The sequence below is a fragment of the Rattus norvegicus genome, chromosome 7 (genome assembly GCF_021556685.1).
Source record: "Rattus norvegicus strain SHRSP/BbbUtx chromosome 7, alternate assembly SHRSP_T2T, whole genome shotgun sequence".
In the NCBI taxonomy this organism is placed as follows: Eukaryota; Metazoa; Chordata; class Mammalia; order Rodentia; family Muridae; genus Rattus; species Rattus norvegicus.
Window position 1 is genome coordinate 37,926,104 of NC_141540.1, and position 20,342 is coordinate 37,946,445.

General features: G+C 43.8%; 1 protein-coding gene across 1 annotated transcript in view; it reads left to right on the top strand.

Moving 5' to 3' along the window:
* The window catches only part of Ntn4 (netrin 4), a 113,818-nt gene that overhangs the window by 44,519 nt on the left and 48,957 nt on the right, over positions 1-20,342 (top strand). Inside the window, exon 3 of the mRNA NM_001106780.1 lies at positions 2,674-2,952. Coding sequence (NP_001100250.1) covers positions 2,674-2,952 — 279 coding nt within the window. The remainder of the gene's footprint in view (positions 1-2,673; positions 2,953-20,342) is intronic.

A 20,342-nucleotide genomic window follows, 5' to 3' on the forward strand; every position in this document is an offset into this window, starting at 1 on the left:
TTTAGGTACCATAAGTACTACTAATAAAGAGCTATAAACAGACTGTTGGGTACTAAGTATGAGTACTGTAAGTACTAACAATAAAGAGCTGTAAGTAGACTGTCAGGCACTAAGTACAAGTGCTATAAGTACTAAGGACCAAAATCAAACAGGGCCATTGAAAGACTGCTTTATTCTGAAGAAAATAGGTCTTTGGCAGGGTGGAGGGGAGGATGGATGGTTAAGCAAGAGTGTGAAGTAATTCAGCTTTCTTTTTTATAATGGAAATCATTCTGCCTGTTGTATAAAGGCCAAGTGTCCACTGAATCCTGTGCCAGGAACTGATACGCTTTATTGAGAGCAGTTTTATCCTCATAGACATGGAGGCATGGTTCTCCAGAGTTGATCCCTGCCTTTTCAGGTGTTTGCTATAAAACACATTTCTTTTCTTTTCTTTTCTTTTCTTTTCTTTTCTTTCCTTTTCTTTTCTTCCTTTCCTTCCTTCCTTCCTTCCTTCCTTCCTTTCTTTCTTTTCTTTTCTTTTTTTTTTTGGTAATGGTGGGGGTGATATATAGTTTCTCTGTGTAGCCCAGGCTATCCCAAAACTTGTTCTGTAGACCAGGCTGGCCTTAAATTCAAGGATCCATCTGCCTCCCAGAACTTTAATTAAAAGCTTATGCCCCCTGCCCCCATGCCCAGCTATTTTTAAAAAATATTTACAATGTTATTTTTTTTTATGTGTCTGAGTGTTTTGCTCTCCCCACCTATGTGTCTGGTGCTTGTGGAGTCCTGTAAAGGGATTGGATCCCCTAACACTGGAGTTATAGATGTTTGTGAGCTGCCACGTGGGTGTCGGGACCTGAACTTGGGAGGTCAACAAGTGCTCTTAACTGCTGGGCCATCTTTCCACAAATCACCCCCCCAAATTTATTTCTAAAAATGATAATTTTATATCTAAAGCATACCTTAAGAAAATTTCATTTTCCTAAAAAAGCCACTTGGATACATTTTCCCTGAGTGGTAGTTTTTCTGAAGCCTACATCTGATAATTATTTTTGTGCTACGTAGTTATCAAAATATCTCTGCTTTTTAATTTATTGCTGTTAGGGCTTTTAAGTCCTTACAGCCATCCCAAAGGATACTCAATGCCTCAACACACCTAATGGCCAAGATGGCCTAAGACTTTATTCTATGTCCTTATAGAATCTGGGTAATAAGCATGCATTCCAAATACTGTTTCACATCACACTCTACTCCAGGAGCTCTTCTCTCCCTTGGCTTCCATTGTCCTCTTCTACCAACCTTGCTCCCCTGAGTGACAGGAAAGTTGGGGACTGCGTAGCACCCATGCCTGAGGCACTGTATGACCCCTGTGAGTCCATCTGTAACCTGCACAACAGAAGTGACCTCATGTTTTAAAATTTATTTATTATATATGAGTACACCATTCCTGTCTTCAGACACAGCAGAAGAGGGCATCAGATCCCATTACAGATGGTTGTGAGCCACCGTGTGGTTGCTGGGATTTGAACTCAGGACCTCTGGAAGAGCAGTCGGTGCTCTCAACCGCTGAGCCATCTCTCCAGCCCAGAAGCAATTTCGTTAACATAGTGTATTTAACCCTGATCGGAGCGTTCTTGCAGCAGCTTGACCAGACGCTGTTCTCCCTACACTTGGACTTGAATGACTTCCGAAATCAGTCCGCCCTCAAGGGCAGTGCTTTGACTGTCTGTAGGGTGCTCTTTCAGAAAGTGCCACAAAGCGTAGAAGGCAGTTCCAGAAAAGGATAACCGAAAATATTCGTGTAATCACAAGAATGGCCCCAATCGCTAAGCGATTCGTCCTTTGGAAGGGTCAAAGATCACTCAGAAATACAAGGCCGTGGGTCTTGACTTTGTAGTTGCTTTCCAACTGGCCCTCTGTTTGATTTCTGACTGGGTATTTGTTTACAGAAGTGGCAGGCATCAAGCCTAAGGCCTCCCTTGTGCTAAGCACACACTCTGCTATAATCACTGCCCTTTCTTCCTACGATCTGTTCCGTTCTGGGAATGATACGACCTCTTTAGACTCAGCTCAGATATGCTGCTACTCCCTCCCATTGGCTACTCCCTCCTGTTGGCTCCTCGTAGTGCAAGTGACCCCACCACAGCCTTCCAAGGCCTCTCTCTCTGTTCGTCTGTCCGCCATTTGTCTTCGGGTCTCTCCAGCCACTCTTCCCTTGGTCTCCCGTTTACACTGACATTGTTAGTTTGGTTTTTGACCCCAACTCTCTCTTTATGCTTCCCTCACTGGTCTTGAACTCTTGGCTCACGTGATATTCCTGCCTATTTGTCACCATGCCTGGCCTACGGTTCTTCCTGAAATAAGTCAAGCGTGGCTTTGCTGCATGGCCCGGAAGCTGGCTGTTTCTTCTGCCCAGTATGCTCTTCCCGCACGGCCACCTTCATCTCAAGAGCCAAAGTTCTGTTGGTTGAACATCATACCCATCTGGGCTCCATAAGCAGTACACCTGTGCCTTAAAATAACAGGGTGGATCTCCTACAGGTGTGATCAAGGTCTGAAAGCCTCTGGTTATCTTATCACTGGCAGATAACGGACGGTAAAAAAATCAAACCAGGACTGCACTGGGCAAACAATCCGGGGCGTGCCCACAGCCTGTATGCACACACACATGGTGTTTTCTTCTCTTTACAGGTTATTTTCAGAGCCCTGTCACCACCATATGACATAGAAAACCCTTACAGTGCCAAAGTACAGGAGCAGCTGAAGATCACCAACCTCCGCGTGCGGCTGCTCAAGCGACAGTCCTGCCCTTGTCAGAGAAACGACTTGAATGCAAAGCCTCACCATTTCACTCACTACGCCATCTACGACTTCATCGTCAAGGGCAGCTGCTTCTGCAACGGCCACGCTGACCAGTGTTTACCTGTGGAGGGCTTCAGACCCGTCAAGGCCCCAGGAGCGTTCCATGTGGTAGGCAAAACAAACCAGAAGCTACCTTCCGGCCTTGGGGGCAAGGGTCTTGAGTCCCCAGGGTTGGTGTCCGCTTCCCTCGCGATGCTTGTTTCCTTCTCCGCTAGCTGCCCCTCCAACTCTCTACTCATCCCACAAAGTACTATTCACTTGTGTTTGAAACCTCAATTTTGGGATAATATTCAAGTACAACTAGATTCCTTAGGAGATATCCAGGTTTTTGTTTTTTGTTTTTTCTTAATGTTGTGACCTTTGGATCTAACGTATGAGGTGAGCGGCACTGAGAAGTTGGCAGGATACCACACACAAGCCACCTGTGGCAGTAAATAGGAGCCATTGTTGAGGTCATGGAAAACAAAATGTGTGATTCAGTATCTGGTGGCTTGGCTGCCCAGCAGTAGGAGGAATAGCAATTCTCTGCAAGGAGCCGCCTGAACTCCCTTTACGCAGAGACAGAGTTAACCTCTCCTACTTCTGTGTTCCCAGAACACAAATGCCTTCCCTCCACTTCCCCGGCGAAGGTGCCTGTGTGCTCACCCCACCATGCCCTCTGTCTCCCTTTGAGATTCTAACTTCCAGGGAGCTGGGTAGGTTTTTCAGGATGTCCATATCCACACCACCCAGCAGGGTCCCTGAGCTCGAGGCAGGTGCTCAGTAAGTAAGTATCAGAACGCAGGTAGAAGAAGGGTTTTGAAGTCATGGGTTTCACTGTGACATTTTTCACACCTGCGGGCCGTTTTTCACACCTGCTGCGTCATTTATACTTCCTGCTTATTCAGCCCTCCCCTCCCGTTCTACCCCCTCTCCGTCTTCACACTTACTCTATTTACCCTCTCCTTAGAACTGTTTCCTCCCCAAATAGTATCCATTCTTATTCTCCTGTCCTACATGTGTGTACATATATGTGTGTGTGTATGTGTGCGTGTGTGCGTGCACATGTGAATGCAAACCTAGATTCTGCACAGGGGAGAAGACATGCTACTATCTTTATGAGCGTGGCTTGCTTCATTTAGCACCATGATCTCCACTTCCATCCGTTTTCCTGCAAATGTCACACCCTCATCCTTTATAGGGGAATAGAACTCCATGGTGCCCGTGCACTTTGTTCTCGCTACCTGCCAGTTGCAGATGGTCATCCAGGCTGGTCTGCTCTCCCGGCTATCCTGAAGGCACTCAGTTCTTTAATTTCACACACACACACCCCCAAGCAATAGCAAAGGAAAGCACAGCAGCAGCAACAAAACCAAACAGAAGACCTTTACAGTAAGAAGGCTGAGGAACTTGGGCATGGGGATGTGCACTTGTAATACGAGCGCCCAGGAGGCTGAAGCCAGGAATGCTGCAAGTTCAAGGTCAGTCTGGGCTACATAGTGAGACCTTGTCACAAAACATAAAACAACTCAGAGTATCTATGTGACATCACATAAAGGGTAGGTTGTTCAGTTCCTTCTTTATCCTGGTCCTGATGTAGGACAGACTATCAGAGATCATGGGCTGGTCACCCACCAGGACACTGTGCTAATGGGGCTGCGTTGCTGGGGCACAAAGCATCATGGGTAGGGTAACAAAGATGAATGGGGGAGTGGTCAGTGAGTAACAGGATAGAGACGATTACTTCTAAAGGTGAGTTTAGTGCTCCCCAAACTGAAAAGGAGGGGGTCGCAGCTTTATGTAGCCAGTACCTACTGGTTTCTAGGCAGTGAAAGACCTTTGAACTGTAACACTGCTGCAAACGAAGAGCAGAATAGTTTTGTTTCTCTCAGTTAATTTTCTTCAGGTATGATTCAAATAAAAGTGACCTGGATGCTCCAGAGACAAGCAGCTACTCCATCAAGGATGCTCAACGTTTTAGCTTCTCTCGGCCAAACGTTGTCACCTGCAGAGTTCGTACTTGAGACCTGCACAGTCAGCTTCACAAGACAGGGGGTGTTAGCATTCAGTCTAAGCTCCACCCCACAGTTACCTGGCAACAGCCGGGTGTGCCTGACTCGATATAAAAGGAGCTCCTTGCCCCCTCCTCTCTCTCTTGCTCTCTTGCTCTTGCCTTCCTTGTCCCCACTCTCTCCCCATTCCCTTCCCCTCTCTCTCCACATCCTCATAGCTGGCCTCTCCTCCTCCTCCTCCTCCTCCTCCTCCTCCTCCTCCTCCTCCTCCTCCTCCTCCTCTTCCTCCTTTTCCTCTTCCTCCTCCTCCTCTTCTTCCTCCTCCTCCTCTTCTTCCTCCTCTTCCTCTGCTTCTTCCTCCTCCCCCTCCTTCCCCCTTCCCCCCTCCTCCTCCTCTTCCTCCTCCCCCTCCTCCTCCTCTTCCTCCTCCTCCTCCCCCTCCTCCTTCTCCTCTTCCTCCTCCCCCTCTTCCTTCTCCTCTTCCTCCTCCTCTTCCTTCCCTTCCTCCTCCTACTCCTCCTCTTCTTCCTCCTCTTCTTCCTTCCCCCACCCTCTCTCTGCCCTTACTACCCTCTTCAACTTCCTCCCCATGCCCTGAATAAACTCTATTCTATACTATACCATCGTGTGGCTGGTCCCTCAGGTAGAAGGGATGCCTCAACATGGGCTCTCAGAGGTACCCCTTTCCCCCACACCTCATCATACATCTATAGAACATATCCCCCCTCTCTTTATCTTTTTATAAACACATGGGGGGTGAGTTCATAATATTTTTAAACACTTTTTTTTACTTTTGTGCTGGACCATATTTATAGGTGTAGCAGAATACATGCTGCCTGTGGGCTACAGGCAAACATCTGTCATTAGAAAATGTGAGAGGAAGAATGCTCACACATCCCTACCATTAAATCTGGTGACTTATATAGAAAGGTACACAGGCCCTTTACTGACTTGCCGTCCAGGCCACTCAAGACTACTTCAGCATAGTTCTGAGCAACATGGCACAGAAGGGGGACTCAATGAGTGTTTGTAGAATGAATGACCTTTTAAACAACTGACTTTCTCACTGGGCTCGGTGACATGCGAAGTCAGACCAGTCAGAGCATTCAGGAAGCAGAGGCAGGCAGGTCTGTGTGAGTCTGAGGCCAGCCTGGTCTACGAAGCGAGTTCCAGGAGAGCCAGGGCTACACCGAAAAAAACCTTGTCTCAAAAAGCCAAGACCAACCGACTGAACAAACAGTTGAGCATCTCTTACTAACCAGACTAACTGGACAAGGCAGAACCTTCATGTGCATGCATTAGAAAACGGTGTTTCTTTTTCTTTTAAATAGGTCGTCTGGCTGTAAACTTTCAAAGGTTTAGTACACCTTCCTCGAAGAAACCCTCTATAAGGGTTTTCTTCATCCTGTTGAAATCCATTTGGGATTTTGCAGATACCTTAAAGTAAAATGATTCTAGATAATATTCTATCAGAAGGAGAATCACCCAGACAAAAAGGAGCCGAGTCACTGAGTAGGGAAGATATGTAGTGAGTGTCTGTCCATGTCAAAGAGATGCTGGAGTGAGAGGCCCCATTCTATTGGAAGATCCTGGGGAATGGAGACCTGGTTTTCTCTATAGTTTCAGGCAACTTTGAGGTTGAAATCCATTTCATTTGAAAATGGTCCTAGTTTCTGGTGTCTCTGTTTTCACACGGGTTAAGTTTCTGCTCAGGTAGACCATTTTACCTTAACTAAGCCTGTGCCTGACTGAGCCAGACCAGGCCAGGCCAAACCTGGAGCCTAACCAGGGCAAGTGGTGGAGGCTGTTAGTGTCCAGGGGTCTGATGTCACAAGGGTCCCTTCTAAAAACAGAAACATTCATAAGCACTCTGCACTGAAATGGCTGGATATCTGCTTGAGAGCAATTTTATTTTTAGCTATTATTTTCTGGATCATGAAGACTTAGTGATGAAGCCTGAAAAACTTCTTGAGATCAGAAATATTTGGGGTGTTGGAAAGGTCACGTATATGTAATAGGAGTATGGGAACGGAGTTCGAATCCAAACATGAAATACATTTATATTTAATGCAGACCTTGTGCACAGAGCGTGAGGACCATTTTACACAGTAGTTCCAACTCATCCATGCCTTGGCCATGACCTGTCACATAGGTTATGGGTAGAAATTTATACTTGTGTCATCTTACTGCTGCCCAGAAAGTCCTGATTCTGGATTTTAGAATTTTGGATTAGGGGTGTTTAACTCATTTTAAATTTGGAAGCGTGAGCTGGGAAGATGGCTCAGTGTTTGCTGAGAAAGCATGGCGGGGGGGGGGGTTGAGTTTTGACCCCTAGAGTCCATGTAAGGCCAGGTTCTGGGACGTTTCTATAACCCTAGCAGAGGGAGGAGTAGAGATAGGTGGGTCCCTGACCTCATTGGCCAGGAAACCCAGCTGAATAGCCGAGCTCCAGGTTTGGCTAGAAACTCAGCCTCAAAAATAACACAGAGAGCAACTTGAGGTTGCAGTGTTGACCTCTGACCTCCACATGCTTGCACACACATGCACCCGTATACCACACACATACAAATCCTGAGTCTGGGAATGGTCATCTCCTTTGATTTGTTGAGGTCTCCTTCTTGGGTTGCTTAATTGAGCAAAGGGCATATTAGAAGAAAAAAAACGTTGACCTTGGCACACAGTCATAAGAACCATTGGTTCTCCGTGTGTACTCGTGAGTCCACCCCACGTATTATACAAACATGACTTAAGACAACTGGATTAATAACTTATGACTTCTGGAATGACATCTGGCCTGAACGCAGAGATCCACCTGCCTCTGCTTCCCAAGCTCGTGGATGAAAGGCATGCACTACCACTGCCTGGTCAAATGCTACTCTTTCTTAGGTCACCTTATTATAGGTACGTTCTAAAAGTGTGAATATCCGGGCTGGAGAAATGGCTCAGCAGTTAAGAGCACTGGCTATTCTTCCAGAGGGCCCAGGTTCGATTCCCAGCACCCACATGTCAGCTCACAACTGTCTGTAAGTTCAGTTCCAGGGGATCTGACACCCCCACACAGACATACATGCAGGCAGAACACTAGTGTGCGTACTATAAAATAAATAAATCTTTAAAATGAAGTGACTCTCTTTAGCACATGGTTTTTTTCCCTATAGGAATGGCTTGTAGACAATGCAAATCCTTAGACTCAATCTCTGACCGATGGAACCAGAAACTCTGCAGACAGGACCTGAGCATCTGTTGAGCAGGAAGGGTTCTGGGTGATTCGGATGCTTGTTGAGGTGTAAGGCCACTGACTTAAAGACTAAACTGGTTCACACACAGCAAGCAATGTTCCTAGGAAGAGTCACTATAACAAAGTCAGAGTTTCTAGGCTAGAACTATTTTTATTATAATTTTTAAATTAGATTTATTTTATGAATGTTTTGCCCGCATGCATGTATGTGCGCCACGTGGGTGCCTGTTGGATCGCCTGACTGGCCTTCCCGATGGTTGTGAGCCACCACGCGGATGCTGGGACTCAAACCCCAGTCTTCCACAAGTGCAGCAAATGCTTCTTTGCCACTGAGCTCTCCCTCCAGCCCCTTGGCTAGAATTCTTAACAGATAGTGGTAGGGAGCCAAGGGAGTTAATGAAAATGATCCCTGCTCTATGTCTTGAGCTGTGTAAGACTGTTGGGTCATTCTCTATTGTTACAAGAAAGATTCCAGTAGTAGGGCAGTTCTATTCTTTCAAAAGGAAGACCATCTCCCCCCACTTCCCAGATCCACTCCATCCACACATACCCCACTACACACACACACACACACACACACACACACACACACACACACACACACACACTTCCCAGATCCACTCCGTCCACCTCCCCCCACTTCCCAGATCCACTCCATCTGGCCTTTGTCCACTGAATTTTCCCTCAACGGTCCCTTTTTCTGGAAGGCAGAGCACTGCACTGACCACTCACGAGTCCCGCCAAGCACCAACCAGACACGAATATGACTCAGTACGGTATTTACCAAGTTACCCCGTCTCTGAACTTCAGCTCTCACGTATATAAGGGTAAGATCTGCTTTCACAGCTACTGTGAGGATTAAAAAGTACGATGGTTTCAGGCTTGGTGGTACACGTCTGTGATCCCAGCCCTCAGGAGGCTGAGGCAGGAGGATTCCAAGTTTGAGGCCAGGCTGGGCTACATGCTGAAACGCTGTCTCAGGAAAACGAATGCAAACAGTAAAGGCCGGCGTCCGCGCTAGGGTAAACGCCACTTTCTTCGTCGTTCTTGGCGCATGGCAGGATGTCAGCCACCTCTACCGTTTTTCCCACAACGCTTCTTCCCAGTCGTGGCAAAAATAAATCAAAGGGTATGGGCTACTCGATGTGTTTACAAGGCCAGGGATTTTGTGGCACGGGAAACTGTACTTTGACTCCAGCCTGCTGAGAGCCCAGAAATTATGTGACGTTGGCCGACCGTTTCTTCTCTTTGCAGCTGCGGAGGGCTGATTTGGCTCCCGTTTCTCTAGCGGCTGATGGGTTTACAGCTGTTGGACGACTGTAATAAAAAGGAACGTGGAATTTTTTTTAAACCGAAATATCCAATCCACTGGATAAAAAACCAGTGACCTTTGAGAACCATGGAGAATTATTTAAATGCCTTCAGCTATGCTTGTTGGAGCGGGTTTAAATTTCACAATGAGAGAAACTCATTTGAAAAGAGGGTCAGTATTTTGACTGATTTATTGGGTCAGTATCTTGACTGATTTCTTCTAAATTTAAGAGCGAACATGGAGATTTGGGGCACCGCATCAGCTGTGTCTGTGGAGGCATGTTTGAGAATCATTCATGTGTTTTTATTTCGATACGCCTCTCTCTCTTTTTTTCCCCCCTGCAATCGAATATAAGTACAGTTATCTGTCTGCCCAACTCATATATCATAAATACAGAATAGTTTTAAGTCCTTAGTTTCCATCTTCCTTCAAAAATTTCCTGTATTATATAAATAAGCCAAAAATATCATCAGGGAGGTGGAGAGATGGCTTAGTGGCTAAGAGCACGGACCGTCACGCAGAAACCTGGGTTCATTACCCAGCACCTACATGGCTGCTTACAACAGTCTATGACTCTAGTCCCAGGGGATCCAGTACCCTCATCTGGTCTCTGCAGGCACCAGGCATACATGTGGTTTACATGCATACATGTAGGCAAAACAGTCATGCACACAAAATTAAGAGGAAAAGAATGAATAAAAAGTAAATGGTGTAAATGTATAGCATACAAAAGTATATACTATGTTATGCTATATATGTATACATACACAGACACAGACACACACACACAGACACACACACACATATATATATACCTATACATATATATATATATGTATATATATAATATCAGAAAACTTTACTCTTTAAGATCTTATGGAAAAGAACAAAGTTTAAAACTATGTTATTAAATGAGATGACTGAGTTGAGAATTTTTAAGTCTTTTTTTTTAACAGTAAGATACATATCCACATTTGAAAGTGAACATCTGTAACTTGGTTTGAGATTCACCATAGAAAAAACAAGCTACTGTGGACTATAAAGACTAATATCTACCACTTATTAGACGCTGTAGTGCAGCAAGGCTATCGTGCTGACAAGCTACTGAGTTTAATCTTCACAACAGCTGTCCCACACACCCCCATCATTTCTTCCGTAGAAGAGAAACGGAAGCATGCAGATGTTTACTGATTTCCCAAAAGCTAGTGAGGGGCAGCCACACCCAACACACCCACCAGTCTCCAAGCTGGTCATCTTACTGTTAATTCCGGGAAAGCCAAGCAAGCATCCAGCCTGCGTTAACTGACTAAGAGCAGAGCACAGAAGGGAGGAAGGCTGAGAGGGATGAAGACGGGGTCAAGAGATAGATTATGACAAATGCACCACGAAATAAATCTAGCAAGGTTGGAAGTGTGGACACAACAGAGCAGGGTGCTCTGTGACGCTCTTCCCACACCCCGTTTCATGTGATGCTCGACGTAGATTTATGTTCTGTTCTGAAGGGGAAGGCCCAAGCATAGAAGAGGGCTTTCCTTTCAGAAGTCGTAATCACAGAGCAGTCATTCAGACTTGTTCCCTGTCTCCACTTACATGCTAACAACAACAGGTTTTTTTTTTCTTTTTGTTTTTTTTTTTGTTGTTGTTGTTGTTGGTTTTGTTTTGTTTTCTGAACAGTGTCTCACTTTTTATTCCTGACTGACTTGGACCTTAGTATGTACCCCAGACTGGCCTCAATCTCACAGAGATCTTTGCCTCCCAAGCGCTGGGACTAAAGGTTCGCACCACCACGTGAGCCAATTTAAAAGTGAGTTTTATGGAAAGGACTCTTATAGGGATAGGAAACCCATCCAGGCTATCTACATTTAAACATGGAACCCTAACTTAGCATTGATCTTTCTCTCCCACTCATTCATCCGCCAGCAAAACAGTCCAAAGAAAAAGAAATTTGAAAAGACACAGAGAAAGAGTGTAAGCAATAACCTTGGATAATCTACAAAGTAAGTAATTTACGTGTGGCTGCCTTTTAGAGGTTAGGGTAATGGCTCCCTCGGTTCATTAGGAAGAGGGTTTTCTGATAGCTGTTACTTCCCTCTGTGGTCCTAAATCAATTTTGCTGCTGACAAAAAGCAACAGCCACCCACTTGTTCCATTCGTCACCCAAATATCTGGACGAAGAATAGGTAATCCTGTCACTGGTGTGAATGATTGAGATGTATTCCTAACATTGAAGATAGAGAAAACTTTCACATTTTGCCCAGTTAGTGTGAGACCTTTCTCTCTCTCTCTCTCTCTCTCTCTCTCTCTCTCTCTCTCTCTCTCTCTCTCATCACCATGGGTACCCCCTCTTCTCCCCCTCCCACAGTCCTTCCCCGTCCTCCATCCCCTTCTCCTGACAGGGTGAGGGAGTCTTAACCTTTCTGTTTCAACACCCTTGGGTTTTAGACAGCTTCACCAGCAGTCCTCTGACAGCCAGCAGCCACTCAAAGTGATGAGTGATTACTAAGTCTTCAAACTCAGAGGCGTTAAACACTGATCCGCACTCATGAAAGAATTCCTTGTGGGGTTTCCTGCAAGAGTCCTCATGGAATACTTAAGGTGTTTATTTATAGACCTTCAGTTATTTCGCAGCAAAGTAAGGTAAGAGGATAAAAATGCCTGAAAGCTAGACCGCTGACATCATCACTGCTGCCTCGAAAGGTGACATGAGGTAGATGGGGTCTCCAGAAGGCTCCTTCTCCTTTTCACCAGCATGATTTGAAGAAAGTGGAGCATGTATACTGGGGTCCAAACTCAGGGATGTAGAGATATGAAACGAGTCTCTAACAGTTTAAACTACTGGAAGTGGGGCCGGAACAAGGCAAATCTGGCATTTCCTTTCTTTAAAGTGTCCCCTAAAAGCATACCTCACTTTGGAAGTTTTCTCATGAACTCTTCCAGCATGGCATTCTGCAATCCATACTGTACATAGCTTAGAGCCCAGAATTGTGCCCAGACCTACAAGGCCTGGCCCCCCACTCTAATAACTTCATCCGGAAGATAAACTGCAGTATAAGTCCTCATTCCCCCTTGCAAAGAGAATTTTTATTGACCAGGCACATAACTATACATACATACATACACACACACACATGTACACACATACACTCTCACACACGGGAGCACACACACACAACACATGCACAGGAACACATACATATATACACAAACACATATATGAGCATACATTCATACATGTGCCCACACGCACTCACATACATGTACACACTCATACATGTGCACACATATGCTCACGTAATACCCACACACTTATAACCGTAGAAGGTAGAGAAAATTCAAAGCCATTTTTTTTTAATTTCACTTTTGCACCAGGCTGTCCTGGAACTCACTATACAATTGACCTCAAACTTCAGCCTCCTGACAACACACCCGTTTTAAATTACAGAGGAACAGAATATTAATTTTGACATTCAATACTCCTATAATGTAATTGAGACTGCAGTTAAACCTTGTCAATCTAAATATATAATGCAATAAAATAAAGCACGGGTAAGAATATAGACTGTAATATATGTTAAAGCAAATAATACTGGCTTTAGCAATATAGCATCCTGATGTCCTTTTAGCTTCTCCATCTAATTCTTTAGATACAAAATATCTGTGATTATAGGATTTGGGGAGGGACAAGGTCTAGCCTTGAACTTTGGGCTAACATGATCTTGCTCCAGCTCCCCAAAGAGCCAGGACTGCAGGCATAAGCCACTGCGCCTCCCTGGAAACTGTGCTCTCAAAAACAAAATCAATTACTATCTTTGGCAGAGCTCACGTGCTAGCAATAGAAAGTGACTCTACGTGGCTGTACCAGGTGAACACGCCCAACAGTGGGTATCCCTGGAGTTAAGCAGGGTCGGGTACATTTAGAACTCGGATGGGAGAAAGCGACTATATCTGTTTCACTATTAAATGCTTTACATATGATGCTAATGGTTATGAAGTTCATGAGGAATATTCTCATCTCTAAAGGCATCACTGCCAGGCATGGAATGACGCTCGCTGTGAGCGCTCAGAATGTCCAAGGAGCAGGGGTTTTATTATGTGCCCAAGAAGGTTTTAGAGGGACATGGAAGTTAAAGGGACCATGATGGTGATTATGTTCCCATCGAGCAGGAGATAACACCTGTGGTTGTGGCGCAGGTGTAATTGCATTTGATTCCCACCTGCAATGAAAAGGGAACTTTACTTCGGTCACACTGAGTGCCGACATGGGAACAGCTACATCCCGCCCAGCTATCCATCTACTTCCGATATTGTGCAAAAATTAAGAATTACCCTCCCCTTGTCAAATAATTGGGTTATTAGAGCCTTTACACAAAATTCCAATAATTCTTCCAGCTGCCCACAGCCCTTTGGAGTGGAACATTACTTACCATTAGTGTTCTCGCTACACATTCACCTCACTGCACTGCAGTTAATTGCTTCCATATCCAGCTAAAATATCCGCTTTCACAGCAAAAGCTTGGCCATTCATACTCTCTAGTATATGGTATGTTAAAAAAAATTCTGGGGGTTGGGGATTTAGCTCAGTGGTAGAGCGCTTGCCTAGCAAGCGCAAGGCCCTGGGTTCAATCCCCAGCTCCAAAAAAAAGAAAAAAGAAAAAAAAAATTCTGGATGAAGTGCAGTGTGGTGGTGCATGCCTTTAATCTCAGCACTCAGGAGGCAGAACAAACGGATCTCTGTGAGTTCAAGGCCAGCCTGGTCTACACAGTTTCAGGGCAACCAGGGTTAGTGAGACCCTGTCTCAAAAAACAAAAACAAAAACAAACAAACAAAAACCCCAACAATAAAAATAAAAAAAAAATAACAGCAATAATTCTGAATCAATATATGACTGAATTAATCAATGGCATTTGAAAATTAAGAGATTCATTTAAGGGCATAATGTTTTTTGTTTGTTTGCTTTTTTTTATTAACTTGAGTATTTCTTATATACATTTCGAGTGTTATTCCCTTTCCCAGTTTCCGGGCAAACATCCCCCTAATCCCTCCCCCTCCCCTTCTTTATGGGTGTTCCCCTTCCCATCCTCCCCCCATTGTCGCCCTCCCCCCAACAATCTAGTTCACTGGAGGTTCAGTCTTAGCAGGACCCAGGGCTTCCCCTTCCACTGATGATCTTACTAGGATATTCATTGCTACCTATGAGGTCAGAGTCCAGGGTCAGTCCATGTATAGTCTTTAGGTAGTAGCTTAGTCTAAGGGCGTAATGTTAATATTAATGATAATGGTGAGCTTTGATGATGTCATATATATATATATATATATATATATATATATATCTCAATATCTCATATATACAAACCTATGTTGTGGTGGTTATTACTCTGGGGTTTGCTACAGCTCCTTGTTGTCTTTACTTATTATAGGTTTCTTAGATCATATAGTTACCAAATAAAAGACACAAAAACCTTTAGATTTATAATAAGCTTAAACTCATTAGAGCTGGGCAGACATCAAAACTCTACACTATTTTCTTTATTTCCCTATGGTAAGCCCTGAGATATCAGTTGCCATGTTCTGCCTGGGCTGTTCCACTCCATCAGGCCAACCCTCATGGCCATGTGCTCAACATCCACCTCCCCCATGGTGACTTCCCTTCTCCTTCCTCCTTGCTCTCCTCCTGGGTCCTGCTTGAGACACCAAGGCAAGCCGGGCTCTGCCCACTTTTCTTCTGCCCAGCCCAGGGTGTAGGCATCTTTATTAACCAATCAGGGGTAACTTGGGGGACAAGGTTTATATAGCATATTTGGTTGTGAAGCAAGGGTCTCCTTGGGGTGAGGGGCAACCAGATCTTGGGGGCCAGCATTTAGCATTTGAATACATAGCCACACCAGACCAACTCCCTACATACATGTATATATATTCCCCTTTTAGTCCTCTTAAGAAACAAATAGGGCCAACATTTATGTCATCTTTATAAATAGGAAGATGTATTTTGTTACAAAAACTTTGTCTATGATTATTGAGAGGGGGAATTAAGAATTCCTTGTAACTAATTGCAAGGTTCTTTTATTTACTTTGTGGCCCATAATGGTAAGAAGAGAATCCCATGTCCCCAGAGCAATGGTTCTCAACCTGTGGGTCAGGACCCTTCCGAGCGTCACATATCAGATATCCTGCATATCAGATACTTAACATTATGATTTATAGCAATAGCAAAATTACTGTTATGATTGGGGGGTCAGCATAACATGAAATGTTCTAAAGGGTCCCGGCATTACGGTGGTTGGGAACTGTTGGACTAGAGTTTCATATAGACTGTTTATTATTGTCAATCAATTATATATTATGAAAGTAATACAGAAAAACCAAAATGTAGTTTAGGATCATCTCAAAGAGAGTAAGTCCTCTCATTTCAAAACCATGTAACCATGCAGATACTAACAGTGGTCAGAGGCACACTTCTTCAGAGAATTCTAAGTTATCTTCAGTGTTTCTTTCTAATTTCTAGATTGCTCCAAAAGATATAAAGGGAAACTATGTAGCTAATTTCGGATACCCCCATTGTTTTTTCCTCTCTTGCTCTTTTGCTGTTGCTTGAATGTATCAATTGAACAAAATAATCATCACCATGACATTTCCATCTACCCAGGGAAAACCCTTCCATCTGGTGCCATTCTTGGTCTTAAACTATTTCTCAGGGTAGAGCTGGAATAGAAATTCTTGGAACATTTTTTAATGTGATTATTCAAAAAACAAAGAAGGATTTGTTTTTATTTCATCTCTAATGGATTTTAATTATAACACACCACTCCAGCCTTGATTTACCTTTTTTCCCCATAACATTGTGTGTGTGCACATGGTGGAAGGGGATTTTCCACAGCGGCCAGAAGAGATCATTGAACCCTCTCAAGCCTGAGTTTCAGGCCTTTGTTAGCCGCTCACTGTGCATGCTGGGGACCTAGTTACAGCTCCCCAAAAAGAGCAGCAAGCACTGTGAAACCTCAGATCATTTCTCTGGCCCCAGAAGTCATAGAATTTCTTTACAAAAAAAAAACCCAGAATGACTTATTAATATAAAGACATACATTATCTTAAATACATCATCTATCCTGGTTTTGTACTTAAATTTATTGTACTAGATCATTTTAAATTCTTTTTCCTATTCCTTAACAGTTTCATACCTTAGAAGTTTGTGTTTCTAATCAAGATAAATCTTTAAATGTTTTTCGCCTAGGCTTTGCACTATTAAAAAAATTTGCACCTATTAGAAAAAAGAAGTTATACTGTTTTATTCTTGTTCATGCAGGTTTATTCTAACTCAGATCAAGAATGACTCTACAATCTGAAACTCGGGGTTAGTTTAACATTGGAAAATCAACCAGTGTAATATGCTATAATCATAAACAAAAGGCAAGATCTATCTGATCTTCTTAATAGGCATGGGGAGAGCATTTGACAGAAATCCAACATCATAAGTAGCGAGGAGAAGCTCTCAGTAGACTAGGAATGGAGAGGCCACCCTGAGCGCAGTGAAACTGTCTCCATTGAATGGCGGACACAATGTTGAAAACCAGGGCTATCCCTCCACTGTGGGGATCAGACGAGTACGGCTGTTCTCATTGCCTGTTTAACTTTGTGCTAGAAACTCCAGCCCAGGCAGTTAGTAGAGAGTCAGAGATAAAAGGCACTCAGATTGGTAGATCTGAAACTCATGCCCATGCTCAGAGTTCCAGTTGCAGAGAGCCTGAGACTCTGTCTCAGAAAACAAAAACAAAATAAAACAATATAACAACAACAACAAAATGATATTCAGTAACAAAGGACATAATAGTGAGGTAGTCACAAAAATATTTGGACCCCTACTATGTAGCATTTGTAAAAGGTAACTCAAATGGACCAGGACGTCCAAACTCAGGGCTAACATCTTACGTTCTTAGAAGGAAACACAGGTTAACTGTGACTTTGCATTGGGTGATGCTTTGTGCGATGTGACACTCAAAACCACAAATAACAATAACTAAGTAAGTAAGCAAGCCAGGCAAGGTGGTGTACGCCTTTAATCCCAGCACTCAGGAAGCTGAGGCAGATAGATCTTTATGAGTTCAAGGCCAGCCTACTCTACATAGCAAGTTCCGGGACAGCCAAGGTGACATAGAAAAAAACCTGTCTCAAAAAAAAAAAATCGGAACAAAAGGACAAAAGAAAAATAAATATATTTGACTTCATCAAAATCAAAAACTATCAAGGAAGTGAAAAAGAAGGTCTATATAGAATAGCTAAAAAATCCTTTCAAGTCATCTCTCTATGAGGCTCTAGTATCCATATGATATGTAAAGAATTCCCACAGTTCAACAACAGAAGACCAGTCTAGTTCTTAGAAGGGCAAAACACCTGAACAGACATTCATGTAAACCAGGCAAAGGGTCAGCATGCACTGGAGAGAGTCTCAGTATCTTTCGTCATTGAGGTGAACTCAAATGGAAACAACCATGAGACACCACTTCCCACCCACTACTCAGCTGACACCAAAAGACTAAACAGGCACAGGGGTGGGATCTGGACACCACACGGTGCTGGGGAAATGCAAAATGACATTTCCTAGATGCTGAGGAAAACAGTTCCACATACCCTCAGACAGCTGAAGATGCAATATTGTATGATCCGGAAAGTCAACTCTTCCCTAGACACTCAAATGGATTGACAATATAAAACCTTCCCATAAAATCCTGAACAGGAATGTTCAAGGCAGCACTATTTGTAGTAGCAAAAGAGTTGCTATGACCCCAATGCCCATCGACTGACGAACACGTAGACAAAATACAGCATATCCATGAAATGGAATATTAGCCAGCCATTAAAAGGAATGAATGAAGTTCTGATATATGTTTCAACGAAGCTAGATCCTGTAAACATTAAACTAAGCACGAGAAGACAGGCACAAAAGGCTATGTTATCGTTTTTTTCCTTTCTATAGGAAATGTTCAAAGTAAGAAAATCCGTAAAGGCAACATCAGTTGGCAGTTGCCAAGTGCCAAGACTCAGGAAAATGGCGGTGTGCCTGCCTCATCATGTTTTTTTCTAGAGCAAGGAAAAGCTCTAGACTTGAGTTAGTGCTTGTGCAACATCTGCATCAAACTGACAAACCACTGTGCCGTACCCTAAAAAGATGGGAATGGCAACTTCATTGGGAATGTCACCCCGAAAAGAGATCAGAGCTGTTACGAAAGTCACCCTCAAATCCAAAAGGCAAACGTGGATGTTCATGGAAGGATTTTGCAGACTGAGTGTATTTCTTTGCTAGTCTAGGTCTTGAAACTGGCTGTTTTAAAGGAAGAAAACTGCTGCTTTTGCAACCTGTGGCTGCACTTTCTGGTCACCTTCAGATACTCACAGATTTTTTTTTTTTTTTTTTTTATGGTTCTGTCAGAGCCCCCAAGCCAATGCAATAAGCGAATTGCTTCTGCCTTAATCTTTCATATACATGTGCTTAAAAATGCAGATTGCCTTTTAGGAGACTCAGAAACAGGGCATTTTCTAGTGTGAAGAGAAGCTTCTGAATTAAGTAATTCAACAACAGAAACTATGGAAGAAAACATGCCCTAGCAACTAGCTTCTTGAGCTAAAATCCGAGGCTCATTTATTTTAAACAAGTCAACTTTTGTAACGCCCTCCGCACTGTATAGAGTACTGAGTGACAGACAGACAGAGCTGTCAAGAAAGAAGGAAAGCAGTGGGCAATGCGAACGAGAATGAATTAAGGAGTGGGGGAGGGGGCCGTGAACGAATGCAAAGCCGTCTATAGCAAGGAGCTCTCCCCACACACACACATTGAACAAGTGTCATTGAGTGAAAAGTCCTTGATAACCCACCACGTTCTCATACAATTTACCTGGGCCCCCCGACTCATTATAAAAACTCATCTTAATCCTAAAAGACATTGAGCAAGATCCTACAAAACCTTCCTTCAAGCTCATGTCAAACCGCGCTTCACACAGAAATCGCTTACAGAATGAGTTCTATTCATTTTTGCGATCCCGCGCTCTCCAGAGTCTTGCCTAACCCAGGGAAACTCGGCAGCACACAGGACGAGGCGCGCTGTTAATTCCACTGTAGCTATTCCTTCCTGAGACTGTGAAAGTTAAAAGGGTGTTAAGGAACTGAAATTGAGATCTTCCTTTTCTTTGCTCAAAGAGATTATATCTTAAACAGCTACTTTAAGTATTTGTAGGAAGGACTTTTTTTTTTATCTCATTGATGGCATCGCTGTTCTGAGATGGAACTTTTGGCCTTTGGGGAGCCCTTGGGGAGTCTGTCTTATGAGCTGTCACAGATTTGCTGTGAAAAATATAAACAGGCAAATGTGATGTCAAATGAAAAAAACACCTACCAGATCTAGGCAAGCACACAGAGAGGAGCAGAGTCACCACTAGCATCTGTCCCTGTTACTGAGTGAGCTTGGTGGCCAGGCAAGAGTTTGGCTTGAAAGGCATGTACAGTTAGCTGTCTGCCGAGGGGCTTTCTTATACAGCCCTGTAGGAGAGTGCAGTAAAAATGTCGCAATATCTATCCACTCTTTAAAAATCATCTTTTGTTCTAAATTCGCAGTTGAAGAAATTGAAGGTGTCCGGGAGGGTATAGAGCAGTGGTTCTCAACCTGTGGGGTGAGTCATGGCAGCTTTGGCAAACCTCGATCTCCAAAAGTATTTACATCACAGTAGCAAAATCACACTTATGAAATCTCCACGGAAATAATCGTATGGTTGAGGGTCACCATAGCATGAGGACTATTAAAGGGTCGCAGCATCAGAAGGACAAGAACCGCTGGTATGGGGTCAACTTTGTATCCAGAGGCAAGGAAGCTTCAGATAAACTGAAACAAGTCCTGCTGAACAGGTGATAGATACTCTGTCGCCATTGTCTGCATGCAGATCGAAAGCCAGACCATGTGTACACAGGTGCCCA